The sequence below is a fragment of the Temnothorax longispinosus genome, chromosome 6 (genome assembly GCF_030848805.1).
Source record: "Temnothorax longispinosus isolate EJ_2023e chromosome 6, Tlon_JGU_v1, whole genome shotgun sequence".
Lineage (NCBI taxonomy): Eukaryota > Metazoa > Arthropoda > Insecta > Hymenoptera > Formicidae > Temnothorax > Temnothorax longispinosus.
In genome coordinates, this window is record NC_092363.1 from 8,982,464 (window position 1) to 9,001,088 (window position 18,625).

Genomic DNA, 18,625 nt, shown 5'->3' on the forward strand with positions numbered 1-18,625 from the left:
TTTGTTAATAATGTGTTTATAATAACGGAATTTCCACCTTATTGTCATTTAATACTGATTTATTATATATATATATATATATATATATATATATATATATATATATATATATCCCGTTGGCATCATTCAGATGGCGGAACATAAATCTCTTGCTAAATTTTTTGTATTATAGCTTATATATACGAAAGTAGTATATAAAAATATTTCTATGTAAAATTGACTATCTACTGTGATAAGTTATTGAAAATGTCTTTCCTGCTGAAAACATCATTAAAATTGCTATGTACAAATATGACTTCATATTGTATACAAATATGATTAGTAGTTTGTAGAAATAATTACTGAATATATATATATATATATATATATATTTCTCCTTGCATTAATCAAAATTTATCTATATATACATATGATATTATTACAAAGAAAAGATGTTTTAAGTCAGTATGTTACATATAAAAATATTGTATCAAAAGATACCATTGTGTCTTGCACCAAGTATCAAGCACAGCAAGTGGCGAGGTAGATTGTGTATCATTTTGTACGTTTGTACTTTACGTTTATGTTAATTGTCCATAATTGTATAGTCTAAGCTTTTTTGCAGAAAGACTTGTTAAGAATAAGTTATTGTTAATATTAAATGAACATAGATCCATAACAGGATCCGATACTGGAAGATGATATAACTTTTGGCCGCTTGCTATACTCCATAATGATATACTGCTACTTGATTCTATATATGCTGCGACTAATGTGTCATCTTCCGCAGATAAATAACATGGTCGAGATAAAAGGTGTTGAGAATTACCAGCCTGGAATGTATGCACCGCATTATATGTAACTATTTCTTCGTTAGACGTATTCTTTTCAATAGTACATATTATGTGTCTTGCATGCGGTTGCCTGGAATTAGGGCGAGATGATATAAGACAATGATGATTTTTTTCATCATAGCGCACAGAGATAAAAGGACCCTCCAAAAACATCTGTTTAGATAGATAAAAGGTGTCCTTAACTTCGTATGTATAACATGAATTTAAGCGACATGCTATAAATCCACCTCTGCTGATACCACTGCCAGGATTTGGCGGCACTGTTGCCATTGATACAACTGGTGTCTTATCACCATTACCTTCCAAAACGTTAACAGCGCAGGAAGTTTGTCTAATATCAAACTGAGAGATCGTTCCATTTTGCGCGCCAGTTAGAAAAATATTTGGATTATCACCTGACCAACAACAACTCCAAAGTGGATATTCTGTTTGGTATGTGTGCACTATCATATTACTTTGGATGTCCATTAGCTTTGCACATTTATCAAAGCCAACACTAAGAAGAATTGTTTGTTGCGTTGAATGAAAAGTTACGTCTCTTATAGCCTGAGTGTGTAAGAAAATAAATTGCCGTAAATTAAAGTATTCGCAATCCATCTTCCTTATGCCATACCCGTTGAATAGCGTGTTTGATGATTTCTGCGAAACAGCCAGGAATTTGTGCCATGGATTGTAATCCAAGACGCGACAACCACCCTCTTTACAGATTTCTACAGATTGTTCTAAATGAAACTTTCTTGAAATAGAGAGACTTGAACCACTCTGGCCAGTATCAATATTGATTCTTGATTTTTGACTTTCCAATTCGGTAATACGTTTCTTCATGCAAGTTATTTGTTCCTCGTATATTTTTAGACGAATATTGGCTTGCGTTAATTCCATCCGCAAATGATTCTTTTCAGTTGACACATTAAGCAAATCCTTCTTCAGATTGTTGTATTCAGTAGAATCAATTGCTGTCAGTTTTTTTGCATATAGCATCCTAATATGTTTCACGGCAGCTTTCTTGTTGCATTGTGGACAACGGCGATTCGTACTGTTGCAGGAGTACTGTAGCCATTTCAGAATACAACTGTGCCCAAACAAATGTCCGCAGCGTAAGCAACACAAGCGGTGTTCTCCCGAGCTGGTCCATTGTTCCATGCATATTGGACATGCCTGATCAGAATCTATATCTGAGACATCCAAGTTTGCACTCGCTGTATTTGCTGTAAGAGATTTAATTTTTAGATATATTTCTGTATACGTATATTTAGAAAGTTTTATTTTTACGCTACAACTATTCTATTACGATATAATACATACTTCGTTGTGAACTCCCACAATCAGTTCGAATGTCAATGTCTTCATTATTTTGTTCGCCATTAGAAAGAACATTTTCATTTTCGTGCTGATCTTCTGCATTTTGCTCTTCTACTTGCATTTGCTCATCTACTACATTTTCGTCTGTAATAATAAAATAATGTTGCCAAATGTTAGACTTGATTAAAGTCTGATTATATTTTAAACAAACATATTGGAGAGAGACATTAATGCTCGATTTCACCAACATCTTATCACAAAAATTATATAATTATTAATTATATTACGTCTCACAAGTTGTACAACTAATTATACTCGCGAAAAGAGTATAATATGTGTATTCTTTTTTTTCGGAGTAAGGGCTCAGTCACAATGAGAGGAATAAGGAATAAGATAAAGGAATAAGGAATAAGGGAATGTCGCATCTCACTTCAGTACACGTACATTAAAGTGAGATGCAATATGCCTTATTCCTAATTCCTTTATCGTATTCCTTATTCCTCTCATTGTGACTGAGCCTTTTAATACATTAGTAGTATTATATACTTACTCTCGTCCATAACCTTTAACTCTGACTCGATCGAGATTCAAACTCACAAGTTTGACTGAACTCACAAATCTCAGTATGCAATAATGAAAAACGCGGTCTTCTCCTTCTTTTTTTCTTCTTTTTAAGTTATCTATTCCAAATTGGGATAATATTTTCTTAGCTCCTGCCTCTTTTCAGAGGACAATACGGCGTACGATTTCAACTTCTTTTTTGTTTAATGGCACCCGCTTCTTGTCAGTGGACGATACGGCCAATTTCTTGTTGAAAATGGGCGCGTTCAGCAGACCAAGCCGCTGAGTAGCAGTCAATCGTAATTGGCTCTTACTTTTAGAACCAACCAATTAACGCAGAGTGTTGATAAGACGAACTCAACAGTTGTGTCTGTTGAACGCGGCCAATGAGTGTCAATGCAGCTTGTGTCACTATCGCAATATTCAAGATCTATTTCTATTCGAGTGGTGAGACAGCATGAACTGTGTGCGTAATGTAGAAAGGAAAGCTTAAGGGGCGGTGGAGAGGGGTGCAGCGCGCGGTTCAAATTTGAATTTGAATAGCTTTTTTTAAAGCTTTTCAAATTTTTTTATTTGTTATTTTAATAAATGTTATATATTAATTATTGCTCATTTTTACACACTCAATTCACTTCATACGTTACAGTTATGGAATAATCATCTATGCGCTTTATAAAAAATTGTTAATTAAATAATTTTGATTTTATACACTAAGGGCCACTTTGACCAACGCCGATTAACTTTAATCGACGATTAACTCAATCAGCAGTGTCGCCAACAACAAGATATTTTGTGTATGTCGTTCTTAACCAATCTTTTCAAACATTATACTACTTCTCTTTAATTTGAATAAAGGTGTTTCGATTTTATTTTAAAATATCTACGAAAACGTGTTTATCTACAATAACATGGATAGAATTATTAATTTTTCATTATTTGATGAATACGAGGGTTATGATCTTCCAATAAGAAGGAATCGACGAAAACCACGTATAATCAGGCCACGTATAAATTATTTAGAAATTTTTGATGATGATCATTTTAAAAGAAGATTTGCAATATCAAAGGAAAACTTTAACATGATATTAGAAAAAATTTATGTTGAATTACAACATAAAACTAATCGGTATGTATAAATATTTTATACAACAATTTAAAATTATATATGATGTAATAAACAAGACAAATATACAAATATTTATTTATTTATACATATAAATAAATGTGTGTGTGTATATATATATATATTGTGACGTTGCGGCTCGCCGCACCGTCGCGGCGCCCCGCCGCCGTCACAAGGCGCGGAATTTCGCGCCCAGGGACGGACCAGGGAGGCAACGACGAGATCTCCAGGGGTCGTATTTAATCGCGTTTCCGCATTTTGTTTACTTTTTTTGTTTCTTTTTGCAATGTAATACGCGCGGCACCTCACCCACACCACGGCAAACCTTCGAGGGAGTATTTGGCGAAGGAAATCAAGGACGATCGATAACCCAGGAGGGGTGGCAAACGCGGAAGCAGCAGAGATCGCGGGCTGGCGAGAGCAACGCGGCAGGCGGGCGGCACGTACGGCAGCGACGGACAAGGCCGCCGATAGCGGGGCCCCAAGCGCTTGGGTAAACACCCGGCTTCAGCAAATGATCTCCACAAAACATCGACCTACGGGGTGGCTGGCCACCGCCCCAGGGTCAAACCGGAGGCACACCGGCACGAGCAAAGTTCCGTCCGCCGCTAAGGACAAGATTTGAGGAGTTGTACGCCGCCGAGGGACCGTTGCCCGCCCCCGAAGGATATTGTATCGACAGCACTGCGCCGGGACACCGCGGGCTTGCAGGCTCGCGCCCGATTGGCTCGCGCGCCCCTCAGGAAGGGGTACCGTATCGATTCCGCAATCGAGCGAGTTTAGCGTTTCACTCTCTGGTCGTCCGTCGGCACGATACGTTTTGTAAGATACGCGATAGCCACCCCGAGTCGGGTATTTCGATAATTGTCTGGCGGATCGAGGATCGTTGGAGGAAGGTGACGGCGAGGAGCCCAGGAGGAGGCATATCACCGGTGAGGTTGCCCGTAAATCGCGTTATGTAAAGCCACGACACCGCCCTCCGGTGCACGCTCTCGCTCGGGATAACGCATGTTAAGATCGAGTGTAATTTCGCGATCGATAACGAGAGCGAAGGGCCTCGGGATGGTATCGTGGCCGCGGAACCGTGGTACGAGCGTTATGGCGAATCCCTGGAGATCGCGATAGGCGTTAATGAGTTCGATATCGCGAGTATATTGCGTTGTCCTCGCGACCTTGGGGTACGGCCGCATACGGGCCGGTATTTCGTCAATTGCGTTACCGTTTCTTCGCGTCGGGAAATTCTTTTGTTCGAGCGTCGGTGTTAGCGTATCGATTTGTGTTCGGATCTCGTTATTACGGGTGATAATTGTGCTCTCGCGTTGAGAAACTTGCGTCCGGTAGTAATCGCGTTACGTCCTATGGCGTCCCGGCTCGTGATAATCTCGAATTTTGCGTTGGAATGTCGATGGCATTGTTAATCGCGGTCGAATGTCGTTCCCGCCGATTGATTAATTATGTTAGACTTGTATTCGCGTTAAGAAATTACCGGCGTTCACACGCTTCGTGCGTTTAGATGTTACTCGCGTAGTTCTTCCTGGCGTTCCGTGGTTATTCGACGCGTACTTCGAGTCAAAGGTGGTGTGGCCTTCTCCACACCTGGCGCCCAACATTAGTAGCGATATCGCGACTTGCTTGGTTAAATGACTCGGCGCCTCCCCGTTGCGCCCGAGCCGAATATCTCGCGTTAAGTTAAGATATTGCGACAGAGTTTTCGTACGGTTTTCGACTCGAATTATTCATTGTGTGAGAATAGAGCCTTCAGCGTGTTTATTAGAGACTCAATTTCTTGATTTGTTTATTGAATTTATTTTCTCGACAACCAGTACTCAATAAATGTTATTTTCTTTGTTATCTACTGAGTATGAAATTACCGTGTCACCCCGCCGAAAATCGCGCTGCCCTTCATTAACCCCGCCCGTGATTAGGTCAAGCTAGCCGATTCCACGCACCTCCACACTTCGTTTGGCGTCTCGTTTAGGTTTTCGCGATTTCGTGGACGCGAATGTACGCGTCTGGCGCCCAACATTTGGAACATTTCGTGGAGTATCGGAGGTGCGAGGAAATCACTGGAGAGGCCAACCATCCCGCTCTCCTAAGTCCTTTTGATCCGGCACACGTCCCGGAGCGGTCCGGGAGTGTAAAAAGTCGTGACAATATATAATAGGAATAATGCCATTCCACCTGTGATTCAATTAATGGTTGCTCTGCGGTTTTATGCAACTGGATCATTTTTGATGACTGTTGGTGATTTCTGTGGCATCAGCGAAGTAAGCGCTCATAGTATTGTTCATCGAGTATCTCCTGCCATTGCTGCGTTAAGAAATCAATTTATAAAACTTCCTACTTCACCAGAAGAAATTTGTCGAAATCAGCAAGAATTTTATCAAACAGCTAAATTTATACGTGTTGTTGGTTGTATGGATTGTACGCATGTGAAAATTCAATCATATGGTAAGAATAATATAATTGCAGGATATATAAACATATATATTTTGTTTTTACAAAGTTTCTTTATATCCTATAAGGTGGAGAAACCAGTGAGTTGTACCGTAATAGAAAGGGATTTTTTTCAATAAACGTACAAGTGATTATTAATGCAAGATTGGAAATAATTGACATAGTAGCGCGTTGGCCCGGATCTACACATGATTCTACTATTTTTAATCACTCAAGAATTAAAACATTATTTGAATTAGGTACATTTGGTGACGGTTTACTCCTTGGAGATTCCGGTTATCCAAATTTATCATACTTGATGACTCCGGTACTAAATCCCACAACACCAGCAGAGCATCTTTATAATGAAGCACAAATTCGAACACGATCAAAAATTGAAAGATGTTTTGGAATTTGAAAACGAAGATTTGCAGTTTTGTCAATTGGAACACGTTTTCACACAGTTAAAAGGGCACTTCCTGTTATTGTGGCAACAGCTGTTCTGCATAATATTGTTCAACAGAATGTTATTCCAAATCCAATTAATCCCCAGATATACAATAATGCTGTTGCGCAAATGCGATATGTAAATAATGAGATGAATATCAATAATGAAAAAGATTTAATTTTGGAATATTTTAATAGGTAATGTTGATATGAATCAATTATAACATATAGGTAATCTTATATTTTATATTATGACTAATATATATATTTCAATAATTACAGGTTACTGTAAAACATATAATTAAAGAAGAACATATTTGGAAACAGCAGATAAATGTTATCTGCGGACAACTTTGAATCTGTTTGTGCATTCATATTTTGGTAAAAAAGGAGTAAAACGAATTGTAAAAATAATAATTAATGCGTAGAATGTTGCGTATATATTTTATTATAACATTTTTTATTTTATTTTGACACGTTACAATATAAGGAAACATTTTATAACAAACATGTTCTCTTATTCATACAAAATATCCTTCCCTGCTTAATATTAAGAGGAACGAGAAATGATTACTTTGAAATAAACAAAGTACCTAATGCACATAAAACGTAAAAATTAAAATTATTTATTAATACTGTTTATATATTTTAGTATTATATAGATATAGTTAACTCATAAAAAAAAACTTATTTTCGTACTTTGTCTTTGGCTTATAATTTAAAAGTTATATCACTCTGTTCTTTAGAGCCACCGCACAAGCCTGTCGTATTGGTAACGTGGCGTAGCGGAACGTAACGTAGGTCAACGCATAAGAAACGTAAGCGGTTACGGCACTATACGTGAAAGAAAACGCGAGACTCGAGAGAATCGATCGCGATCCGAGGCACCTATTAGGTATAATGCATATAAAATATTTTGTATTAAAAATAGAACGGTTAACAATTAATAACAGTTAATAACAATTAATAACAATAACAATTTATAACAATTTTACTATACAGGGTGAATCATTGAAGGTGTTAGAGGTTATATTTCTGAAACTGAACAAGATATATGAAATTCTTATTTTCCAGCGACTGTTTGATATCGAAGCGAACAATTCGAACATTGTGTGACGAAATTAATTTTTTTTCATCCGTTTCGATACCAAACAGTTGCTAGAAAATAAGAATTTCATATTTCATTCATTTTCAGAAATATTAGCCTGTAACACCTTTAGTGATTCACCCTGCATATAAATATAATTTTACTGAACTATTATAAGTAGTAATAATATAAATATCAAGTAAGCTTGTATAAATTGGATTTTTTTTATACGTATAGGATAGGACAAAGCACTGGAATTATACCGCGTGCATTCAGTCATTTATTGGACAAATTACGTTTGTTGGAAGCACAAGAATAACACAGTACAAGTTTGCTTTCTCGAGTTATATAATGTAGAATTTGATTTGCTAAATACCTAATAATGGTGTAACTAAAGTAATATTACTGCATTTTTGCTAAAATATGAAAAAGATTATATTAGAGTGATTATTTTAGGCTCCACTTATGAGGGTGCTACAAGAAAAAGTTCAATGATCATTCATGGATTAGAGGAACAAGTGTACACAATAAAAATGGAATTTACGAGATTGTGGATTGTAAGATAACACTGCTTACAACACTTTAAACTAAATTTTAAAATAAAGTTTTTTTATTACATCTATGGTTACAGGAGTATTTTGACGAGTTTGAATATAGTTGGTGATCATCTGGCCCATCATACAAAAAATACCACGAATGTGCGAAGGAGCTTTGCGATTGATTGGTGGTAGCAAACGGCAGTGAAAAATCTGTACGTTCAGTAAAGTCGAAAAGAATTTAAATATTCTATCTAAATACATAATAGTTTGATCGAGTTTTTGTATAACCTTACGGTGAGATCCTTACCGCCTTTATACATGTATATATTGCGTTATTGTGCAATTTCAGATAAAATATGAAGTTAAAACAGAAACAGTTACTCGCATCTTTCTTACTATGTGTAACTGCAATTATTTTACATAAAACAAAGAAAAAAAAACATAAGAGGTGGGTTAACAGGCGATGGCACGTTAGACCTATTAATAAAAATCGAGAACATCAAGGAGAGTATAATAATTTATTTCATGAACTGAAGAAGTCGAAAGATAACCCAGGGAGAAACGCGAGATCGGATAGACGTCTATTAGATGTCGGAGCCATCTAATCTAAAACAACGTCTAGAAATATCTTAATTAGATGTTATGTGATTTTATGCCATTGCGTTTTCTTAGAGACAGTTCAAACCTAATATTCACACAATAACGGTGCATTGTTCATAAAACACTTTTTTGAGCTCAATTTACTTTTCGACATCTAATAAACATCTAATAGACGTCTAAGTGAATGACACGTAATGAATTTGAAAAGACGTCTAATCGACATCAATACGACGTCGATATCGGGACGTGCAGGCGGCTACTTCCGCTCTGCTGCTGCTAAATATAATTATATGTACACAATAATTGATATTAATTAATCTTTAATTAAAATTAGACTTTTACGGAATGCTGTACGTTATAGTGATTGATTTTTTCGCGGGCGTCATTATTAGCTAATTAATGCTGGTTATTAATATTTGATTGTCTACACTGGTGTCGCGCCCTTTTACCGCGCGTAAAGAGCCTATAGGAGAGAGTAGCACCAACGCGCCACTCTCTGATTGACTGGAGTAACGTCACGTGACCAATGAGCGCCTCTCTAGCTCTCTCCTAGAAGCTCGCTCTAACCGCGCGGGAAACGTTGTTGTTCTCGCGGTCGCGACGCTCGCGTCTCGTTAAGTCGTGCAGTCCCATCGTCTTGTGTCCTGTGTGTGTGCAGCAATCGACTAAAGAGTTTCGGTCGCGCGCCCGTGGATCCGCGTTTCCATCGCGTTTCGGGTTTTATCTCGACCGGCGTCGGTTGTCATACGTATATGCGACGCATCCGTGTCGGGTGGTGGCGATCGCGAGCGGGTTATCCGGGCCAGATCTGGCCGTGCGTGTTTTGCCGTGTTTCGGCCGGGGCGTTAATGGTCGTGGGTCCGCGGATCCGCGTTTCCACTGCGTGTGGAGGTTTTCGTGGTTTTCGTCGGGAGTGTTGGCGAGCGGATTCGGGCCGGTTCTGGCCGGAACTAGAGCAATTATATTTTTGGATGACTGTATAATTGCGAGCTGGATTTTTTTTGTTCATCTGGACTCATCCGTTACATCGACTAAAGATCAATCGAAATGGATAAAACAGATAAACCGGTAAGTACAGTAGTACACATTATTTTCAGATCTAGAATATTCTCGAGCAAGCCATACGTTTTCGCCTTGCTGTCGGCGGCCTTGGCGCTCGGTCACGGGCCGGCCGTGTGTACACGTTGTTTTTTTACATAGACTCGCGCTCAGTATAAACGCGCTATACACTACTTCTCGCTGTTGCTGGGTCGACTTTCGCCACGATTCGAAACATATTATTCAGATCGTTGGAATTTTTGAGAAAACATTTGCCATCGATCGAGACTATTGTTGTTGGCACTGGTTCCCGGTATAAATTATCTCCGCACTCTGGCGTTCCTTTAAGTTGGTCATTAGACATTATAATTATAATCGAGTCAAAAGAAGTTGTCGTATTTAATGCTTGTGCCGTGGATTATTGCTCGTGTCGTGTATATCGCTCGTGTCGTATACGCCGCTCGTGCCGTAACACCGCGTGCAACACACCCTGATATCTAATCGTAACGCCATAGATATTGGAGTTGCAAGTCTTTATTATTTATTATTAGATTATATATTTCTTGACTTGATAAAATGTAACGTCGGATAACCTTTACGTATCTGTTGTTTCTGTATCAATCTCCTTTTATTTCAGTGTTACTATTTGAAATCTCTTCCTTTGGGAAATGATGAAGCTCGAGCAGTATCTAAACTTATGTCAAACCTCATGAGTAACTCTCTTGCCCAAGAGTATAACTTCGATGGTCATGGAACTAAATTGGCTTTCAAATCCACAAAATTATGGGAATTGGTACAAGGTATAATGTCTGAATGAGTAGTTGAGTTCCGTGAAATGTATGTGCGCATGTGCATATATGTATATATAAAATGCGCTTTTCAGAATCCAGCTAGTTTTTTTTTTTAGCAAATGTTGATATTTTTTAATCCATACGTTTATTTTTTTAGGTACATTGTTGTTAAAATTTGAAGAAAGTGATCTGAGTGAAGCATTGAAGTCTCTCATATTATGGCTGCGAAATGCCAAAGGAAGAATGAAACCTGCACATTAGTATTACAGGTATTGTGATGTAGAAATATCGACATGCTCTTTTTACGTCGGAACGAAATGACACCACCAGAGGTGCAAGATAGTTCAAGCTTTTGATACACTGCAAGATAGACCTTGTAAGAGGACCCTGCGGGGTGTTTATCGCGAAAAGCCACTGTTGCGATGGCCGAGTCTCGTAGATCATCCTAGTAGGACAATCATAGAGTTACGCGTTTATGTTTAGACGCGCTAGTAAATTTTATTTTATTTTATTTTTTTATTTTTACGATTCCGATAAAAATGTGGGAGCGAGGGTTCATAGAGAGAGAGTGGATTTGTGAACCTGGCGTTCAATTGCGGATGTCTTGTTATAAACTTGTAAGTGCGAGCTTGTCAATTTCTGCTTAGACTTAACTATAGCGAACGAGAGAATTGCTAAATAATAAAATGATTATAATGACATTAGTATATATAATACATATACCATATATATATACTGATACGATACTGAAGCATCATCTTTTGTATCATTTGTTCGTTTGTTTTTATCTTACTGCGTTTGTCTTTCATTATTAATACAATACCAAGATGACTCGGTTTCGACTCGGTATCTTGTGTGTAAATATATATCCGCTCATAAAAAAACTGTGTAAGAATAACTAATAAAAAAATATGTATACAAATGCAACGAGGGCAAGTCTTATCGACGAATCTTCCTTGCACTCCCCTTTTTCAGAATTTCTACATTCTACAGTGTTAAGTACCAAATAGTGTGATTTAAATAGTTTATTTAACATACTCGTATTAAATACACCAACTTGTATGGGATACAACGCAATAAGCAGACCGGATGAGCAAAAAGGTCTGTCGATATTCAGAACCGTTGTTTAAAACAATGAATTATTTTGCTGCTAATTTCAATTAGTGAGAATAGATGCGAGTTCTGAATACAGACTACAAAGAACGCTAGGAGTGAATAAAGAATGAAAAAAAAAGGATGAGTAAGTAACGAACCTCTTTGAGGAAAAAGACAGTTTTCGAGACAGAAGGCACGTAGGATGATCTAACATTTATATGTATGTACTCCTTGGTAACATTTTTCCCAGAAATTAAATATTTTGAAAAATACTGTGCCATACTTTAAATTCCTTATCTTGTATAAATGAGTACGTATTATTATTTAGTAATAAGTAAATTAGTCCTTTTACTTTAGAGGTAGGTCTATTATACGTCTATAATACGTCTATTACGCAGAACGTCTATTAGACGTCTATTATATGCGTCTAAAAAAGGCCACTTAGACGTCTATCTAGATGCGTCTATCGATCTAAGTTAGATGCGTCTGATAGACGTTTGCTAGATGTCTATCCGATCTCGCGATTCTCCCTGGGAAACGTATGTTTTTCGAGTACAGTAGAATGACATTTTCTCACTTTGACCAGTTGGTACAGTTAACAAAGCCTCACCTCACCAAAAAGAGCCAGAGAGCTCTAGCGCCTCAAGAAAGACTAGTTATTGCTCTAAGGTAACTTGTAATATTGTATTTATTTATATTAGCGTGATTACACTTATATGTGTAACAATATTAAAGATTTTTGAAATTTAGTACATTAAAAATAATTTACTTATCAAATATTCATCATTCTACTATATTGTATTTCAATACTGTAAATGTACATACATACAATAATTGTATGGGTTTACACTGTTTACAGATATCTTGTGACTGGGAACTGTATAAGTTCCATCGCATTCTCCTTCCGTGTAGGTCAGTCTACTGTAAGAAATATAATAAAAGAAGTCTGCTATGTGCTTTCTAACGTTTTGAGCCCTTTGTATTTGACAGTCCCAACACAAGAAGAGTGGAAATTAATAGTTGATGGATTTTGGGACAGATGGCAAATGCCAAACTGTTTTGGAGCAATAGACGGGAAGCATATTAGAATAAAGTGCCCACCAAATTCTGGCAGTTGCTACTTTAATTATAAAAAATATTTTAGTATAGTGTTATTGGCTATTTGTGATCATCTATATAGATTTCAATTAGTAGACATTAGAGCCTACGGAGGAAATAGCGATGGTGGAATATTTGACGCTTCAATTATTGGTCAAAGCATAAAAAATGACCAGTTAAATTTGCCAAAAGATAATGCCAAACTTCCTGGTACTGATATTAGCTTACCAGGATTTTTCATAGGAGATGCTGCTTTTCTATTAACAAGAAGAATGATGAAACCATACTCTACTTCTAATTTGACCATTGCACAAAGAATTTTTAACTACAGACACTCTAGAGCTAGACGCACAATTGAAACTGCCTTCGGCATTCTAGCAAATCGGTGGCAAATATTTCATAAATCTATTTGTATGCTGCCAAAAACAGCAGACAAAGTAACGTTGGCATCAGTATGTCTACACAACTATTTGATGTATGAAGAGCAAAAGGATGGTGCTAAAGCATATAGTCGAGAAATTGATGGAACCGATACATGTTGGTCCCCTGTAATGGTTGAAGGTGAGCAAGCAAATACACCAGCAGTCACTCAACGAGATATTTTATGTGATTATTTCGTTTCTCCGGTTGGAGAAGTAAACTTCCAATATGACTATATAACTAGAGGTACTTACGGTGAATAAAATTCATCAGGATCAATATCAAAGGTATATTATCTGAAGTACATATTGTGGTTTATAACTACACTAAAATTAAAATTACTATATATACAAACACTTATAATTAACAATTTTTTGCAGGTTTAGATTGATATTTTAATCCAAAATTAATCTCGGGTACAATAATTCCAGTAATTCTTGTGACAGTGATGTCTGAAACAAAGAAATGTAGAACTGTGATTATAATTAAATATATATAGAATGCTATGGATATTTGAATATAAAGAAAAAAGAAGGATGAATTTTTAATTGTACCAACTAATAATTCCATAAGTGCTACTTTAGATACAGACCAGGTAAATTAAAAATTGTAAATAAAAGAGGAAGAGAAAGCGAGAAAACGTAAACACAGAGATATCTTGGCAATGTATTATATTTTCTTTATAGCTGTATGTAAAAGTACTGTAATGATCAGTCTTGATTTTAAAGAGAATCGTATTTGGCTGAATATAAAATATCATTTACAAATAAATTAATAAATATATAAGTAGTATTTTAGTTTTAATTTAGTTTTTAATAAAAGATAATGAAGATAATGTATTCAATTTTTGTAACAATAAATTTTTAATTGATTGTACGCAGGACTGACAACAAAGAAGACATCCTCAATTAACTTGATCGAAAATATCTTGTCATTATCGAACGCAAATATTAATAACTTTTGGCATGTGGAGAATTTTACACCGAGAGTTATACACCGAAGAAATTACCAAATATTTATATTTTTTGTTTTTTTAAATACACAATTATGTTAATATGCATAAGCTTTTATTGAAAAATATACTTTATATCACAGCTTTGTTATGAAGCTAAACTTAAAAAGTATATACTTTTATGTAAAAAAAATGTATATTTTACATACTTATTGTATAGTAAGAACTAAATTTGGAACATTTTTATAACAAAACAAAATTTTCGCACTCGTTTATATGTAGTAGTATTTATCGTATGAACATTTATATATTTCTAATAAAAACTTAAAAACCGTCTTTGGTTACAATTGAACATAAAATAATTAAGAAAAAAACTATACTTTTGGATAAAATAAAATTGTAACATACAACAAAACGAACTTAGTTTGAAAGACGTTAATATCTGGAAAAATGAAAAATCTGATTACATTAATTGCTCCAGTGGTGCTGTCAAAACATGAAATATTTTGTTTCGCCTTATATTGCGTTCCGGATCTTGCATGTTTTGTAGAGTGAGAACAATAAATTGTGCAAAAGCTTGGTCTGCAGATGTAGAACCAACGTCTTCAGTTTTTGAATTAGTCGTTAAGTGCTTAGCAATATTAATAGCTGCATCAGTTAAGCGAGAAACGTCATTATTATCACAATTTTTTTTCAAAGTAGCACTCTTAAATATTTTGGATGGTGTTTCATTGCACCCAGGCAAACAATTTTCGATATCATCTTGGCTTGAAAGTTCTTTATAATTTCTTTTATTCTGTGTACTTTTTGCGTAATTTGTTTCTGATGGACATTCAACTGCATTCTTATTAGATGAAAAAGCAGACATTCTTCCATCATTTCCTCTCATGTTCGTTAAAGTTCTATAACAAATTAAAGAAAATTAAATCAATTAGAGAAATAGTATTAATTTTGCTACTTCTACATAACAGATTTCACGCACGCACGCACGCACGCACGCACGCACGCACGCACGCACGCACGCACGCACGCACGCACGCACGCACGCACGCACGTGGAGGTGTCGCGCCGGTTCGTACCCATATCCGCAGCAGGTCTCCAAGGTAAAGAGCCTCTAGTCGATAGACTAATGTAGGTAAGGGAAGTCGGCAAATTGGATCCGTAACTTCGGAATAAGGATTGGCTCTGAGGAGCGGGGCGTGTCGGGCTTGGTCGGGAAGCGGGTTTGGCTGACGTGCCGGGCCTGGGCGAGGTGAACCGATCGGCGTTCTCGCGCCGGTCCCGGGGATCCGAGCTCGGTCCCGTGCCTTGGCCTCCCGCGGATCTTCCTTGCTGCGAGGCTTCCGTGGCGGCGCGAGCCGTCGTGGTCGTCCTCTTCGGCCGCCATTCAACGCTCAGCTCAGAACTGGCACGGACTAGGGGAATCCGACTGTCTAATTAAAACAAAGCATTGCGATGGCCCTCGCGCACGCACGCACGCACGCACGCACGCACGCACGCACGCACGCACGCACGCACGCACGCACGCACACACACACACACACACATTAATATAAAAGATAGTAACCGTCTTCTTTGAATGTATACATCTAGAAAAGACAATTCAGATAAAAGTGTAGATTTTCTTGCAATACAAGCTGCACTCCCACTTTTTAAATCTTGTTTTTTTTTTAATTTTGAATATTTCTCTCAAACTTGTCATTTTCTTTTTACAATATTCAGCTGTATAAAAATTTTCTGCAAAGTTATAACAAAAGACCATTTTATATAAACACAATGCAAAATTTAAAAAGTTATACTATTAGTATATTAGATAAATATTAATTGGTATAATATCATTATGAAGATATGGCATCTTTTCTATTTAATTCTAATACGATTTACGTTGCAAAAAAGATCCATACTTACCCATGTTTTTACTTTACATGATAGATGAAATCTCCTTCCAGGCATTATTTTTTAATTCATTGTCTCTAAAGTCTTGATGACTTTTGTCATACAGAAATCTTCTTTCTCTGTATAATTCGATGAGGTAATCATCACCCATTTTTTCTGGGACACTGATATCATTAGCAGATGCATTTTCTGTATCTGTATCACCTACATGTTCTTCCAACACCACGTCTGGCACATCATCTTCGTTATATGTATTATAACACTGGCTATAGTGATGATCCATATTTAAAGAAATGCGAAAGCAAACTCGTACTATGTTATTCTTGTGCTTCCAACAAACGTAATTTGTCCAATAAATAACTGAATGCACGCGGTATAATTCCAGTGCTTTGTCCTATCCTATACGTATAAAAATAAATCCAATTTATACAAGCTTACTTGATATTTATATTATTACTACTTATAATAGTTCAGTAAAATTATATTTATATGCAGGGTGAATCACTAAAGGTGTTACAGGCTAATATTTCTGAAAGTGAATGAAATATGAAATTCTTATTTTCTAGCAACTGTTTGGTATCAAAACGGATAAAAAAAATTAATTTTGTCACACAATGTTCGCTTCGATATCAAACAGTCGCTGGAAAATAAGAATTTCATATATCTTGTTTAGTTTCAGAAACATAACCTCTAACACCTTCAATGATTCACCCTGTATAGTAAAATTGTTATAAATTGTTATTGTTATTAATTGTTATTAACTGTTATTAATTGTTAACCGTTCTATTTTTAATACAAAATATTTTATATGCATTATACCTAAAAGGTGTCTCGGATCGCGATCGATTCTCTCGAGTCTCGCGTTTTCTTTCACGTATAGTGCCGTAACCGCTTACGTTTCTTGTGCGTTGACCTACGTTACGTTCCGCTACGCCACGTTACCAATACGACAGGCTTGTGCGGTGGCTCTTACATATATTTTTTATTATTTTTAATAAATCGATTTTTAACTTCTCTTTCTCTAATTTAGCTTTTAGTATTTCTATTTCATAATTTCTTTTTTCTTCTATATCTGCTTTCAAGATACCTGCTAATTCAGTTTTTGCTTCATCTAATGTCTTGTCGTCTTCAAGCTTCCTTTTTGTAGGTTTTACATTTTTTGATGTCGTCGGTACATTTTCCTTCAACGGAGAACTTATTTTAGATTTCAATTTTTGTTTATCCCAAGTTTTCCAATCACTAATTTGTTTATTTTTCATTAGATACTAAAGATTTAAAGCAGATAGTAAACTCTCACAGATCTTCCATATTTTTTTATTTTTTGATAACTTACTGTAAATACCTGTGCCAGATCATTATCATCATCTTCTTCTGAAATTTCAATAACAGAAGAAGCATTTTCTTTCTCATTATCAATGCAATCAGAATCAAATGGATTATTTAATCCATGTACTGCTGTCTCACCCATGATTTCTTGGGCTAGCTCAAAAATCTCATCTTTTTTTACATTTACTGTACCTCCACCTACAAATTTAATGAACGTAAAAGAAATGTACCTTAATTAAATGTACCTTAATTATAATTTTAATGATAAATTTATACCTGTTTTGTAACTTTCTCGCTTAAGTGCTGCACAATATTTTCTGGTGTCTCTTTTTATGTTATCCCAACAACTGCGTAAATTAATAATATGTATGTCCGTAAATTAATAATATGTATGTATTAATGTATGTCCGTACACGTACACACACCACTGAATTGCTCACACGGACGCACGGTAGAGAGACATATGCTATAGACGCGGCAACGCCGCGCGGCGTTGCCGCGTCTATGGATTCTTTAAGGCCTTCACACATAAAATGCCGTAAGGACGTAAAACGTAAGCGTAAGAAAATCGATCAATCCCAATCAAGTATTTTCCCCTACTGGGGTTACGGTCAGCACAATACTTGATTGGGATTGGTCAATTTTCTTACGCTTACGTTTTACGTCCTTATGCGATTTTATGTGTGAAGGCTCTTAGCAATACGGCCTGAACCTGAAAATGCTTTCTGGCCATCCGTAGCAGAAGGCAGTAACGTATCAAGGCTGATAAGCACCCGCTTTTTATAAATTACATATATTCTTATGCACACATGTGCGTATATATGTATAATATGTATCTAATTATTATGTGTATGTTTATAATTGTCTGATGACAAATAATAACAGTAGCATAATTGAGAATGTGAATTAGTATACAGTATATATTGACGCGGGTACTTATTAGACTTGGCAATTTACTGCATCTCTTGCACCTCAAATAATTTTTTTCTTGTAATGTAAATGAATGATGTAAAACTCTTTCAAAGGATCTATCCATTCTTGATGGGGTAAAATAATAACTTCTATAACAAATGCAATAAAT

The 18,625-nt window shown here is 36.3% G+C and overlaps 2 protein-coding genes, 1 long non-coding RNA gene and 1 pseudogene across 22 annotated transcripts; 2 read left to right on the top strand and 2 right to left on the bottom strand.

Annotated features, from left to right (window-relative positions):
• Positions 1 to 57: 57 nt before the first annotated feature.
• On the bottom strand, positions 58 to 3,843 carry Rfwd3 (ring finger and WD repeat domain 3). Its single transcript, XM_071780682.1, has 3 exons — positions 2,686 to 3,843; positions 2,139 to 2,279; positions 58 to 2,041 (listed from the first exon to the last, which is right to left on the bottom strand). Exons 1-3 carry the CDS (start codon positions 2,693 to 2,695, stop codon positions 561 to 563), a joined length of 1,632 nt encoding a protein of 543 aa, XP_071636783.1. The 5' UTR covers positions 2,696 to 3,843; the 3' UTR covers positions 58 to 560.
• A 180-nt stretch (positions 3,844 to 4,023) lies between these two features.
• LOC139814431 (uncharacterized) lies at positions 4,024 to 15,880 on the top strand. 10 transcript variants are annotated; one of them, XR_011732451.1, is made up of 10 exons: positions 4,024 to 4,751; positions 7,449 to 7,597; positions 8,027 to 8,112; positions 8,246 to 8,346; positions 8,421 to 9,996; positions 10,604 to 10,766; positions 10,915 to 12,521; positions 12,712 to 13,657; positions 13,751 to 13,965; positions 14,252 to 15,880. XR_011732451.1 is itself a non-coding variant. In XM_071780683.1 (7 exons), exons 5-7 carry the CDS (start codon positions 9,976 to 9,978, stop codon positions 11,016 to 11,018), a joined length of 288 nt encoding a protein of 95 aa, XP_071636784.1. In that variant the 5' UTR covers positions 4,024 to 4,751; positions 7,449 to 7,597; positions 8,027 to 8,112; positions 8,246 to 8,346; positions 8,421 to 9,975; the 3' UTR covers positions 11,019 to 11,857. The 10 variants fall into 10 exon arrangements, 1 of the variants encoding a protein (XP_071636784.1); XR_011732444.1 differs by lacking the exon at positions 10,604 to 10,766 and having other exon boundaries at positions 8,421 to 8,540; positions 8,678 to 8,876; positions 12,388 to 12,521; XR_011732446.1 differs by lacking the exons at positions 4,024 to 4,751; positions 10,604 to 10,766 and adding exons at positions 6,762 to 6,900; positions 6,985 to 7,083 and having other exon boundaries at positions 8,421 to 8,876; positions 12,388 to 12,521.
• LOC139814870 (putative nuclease HARBI1) lies at positions 6,015 to 6,904 on the top strand (annotated as a pseudogene).
• On the bottom strand, positions 13,646 to 18,175 carry LOC139814437 (uncharacterized). Of its 11 annotated transcripts, none has more exons than XR_011732459.1 (8): positions 17,821 to 18,169; positions 17,561 to 17,742; positions 17,306 to 17,399; positions 17,038 to 17,186; positions 16,231 to 16,617; positions 15,890 to 16,059; positions 14,790 to 15,224; positions 13,646 to 13,822 (listed from the first exon to the last, which is right to left on the bottom strand). It is a non-coding gene; the product is annotated as an uncharacterized lncRNA (long non-coding RNA). The 11 variants fall into 11 exon arrangements; XR_011732458.1 differs by having other exon boundaries at positions 17,552 to 17,742; XR_011732455.1 differs by having other exon boundaries at positions 17,038 to 17,483; positions 17,821 to 18,173.
• Positions 18,176 to 18,625: the final 450 nt, after the last annotated feature.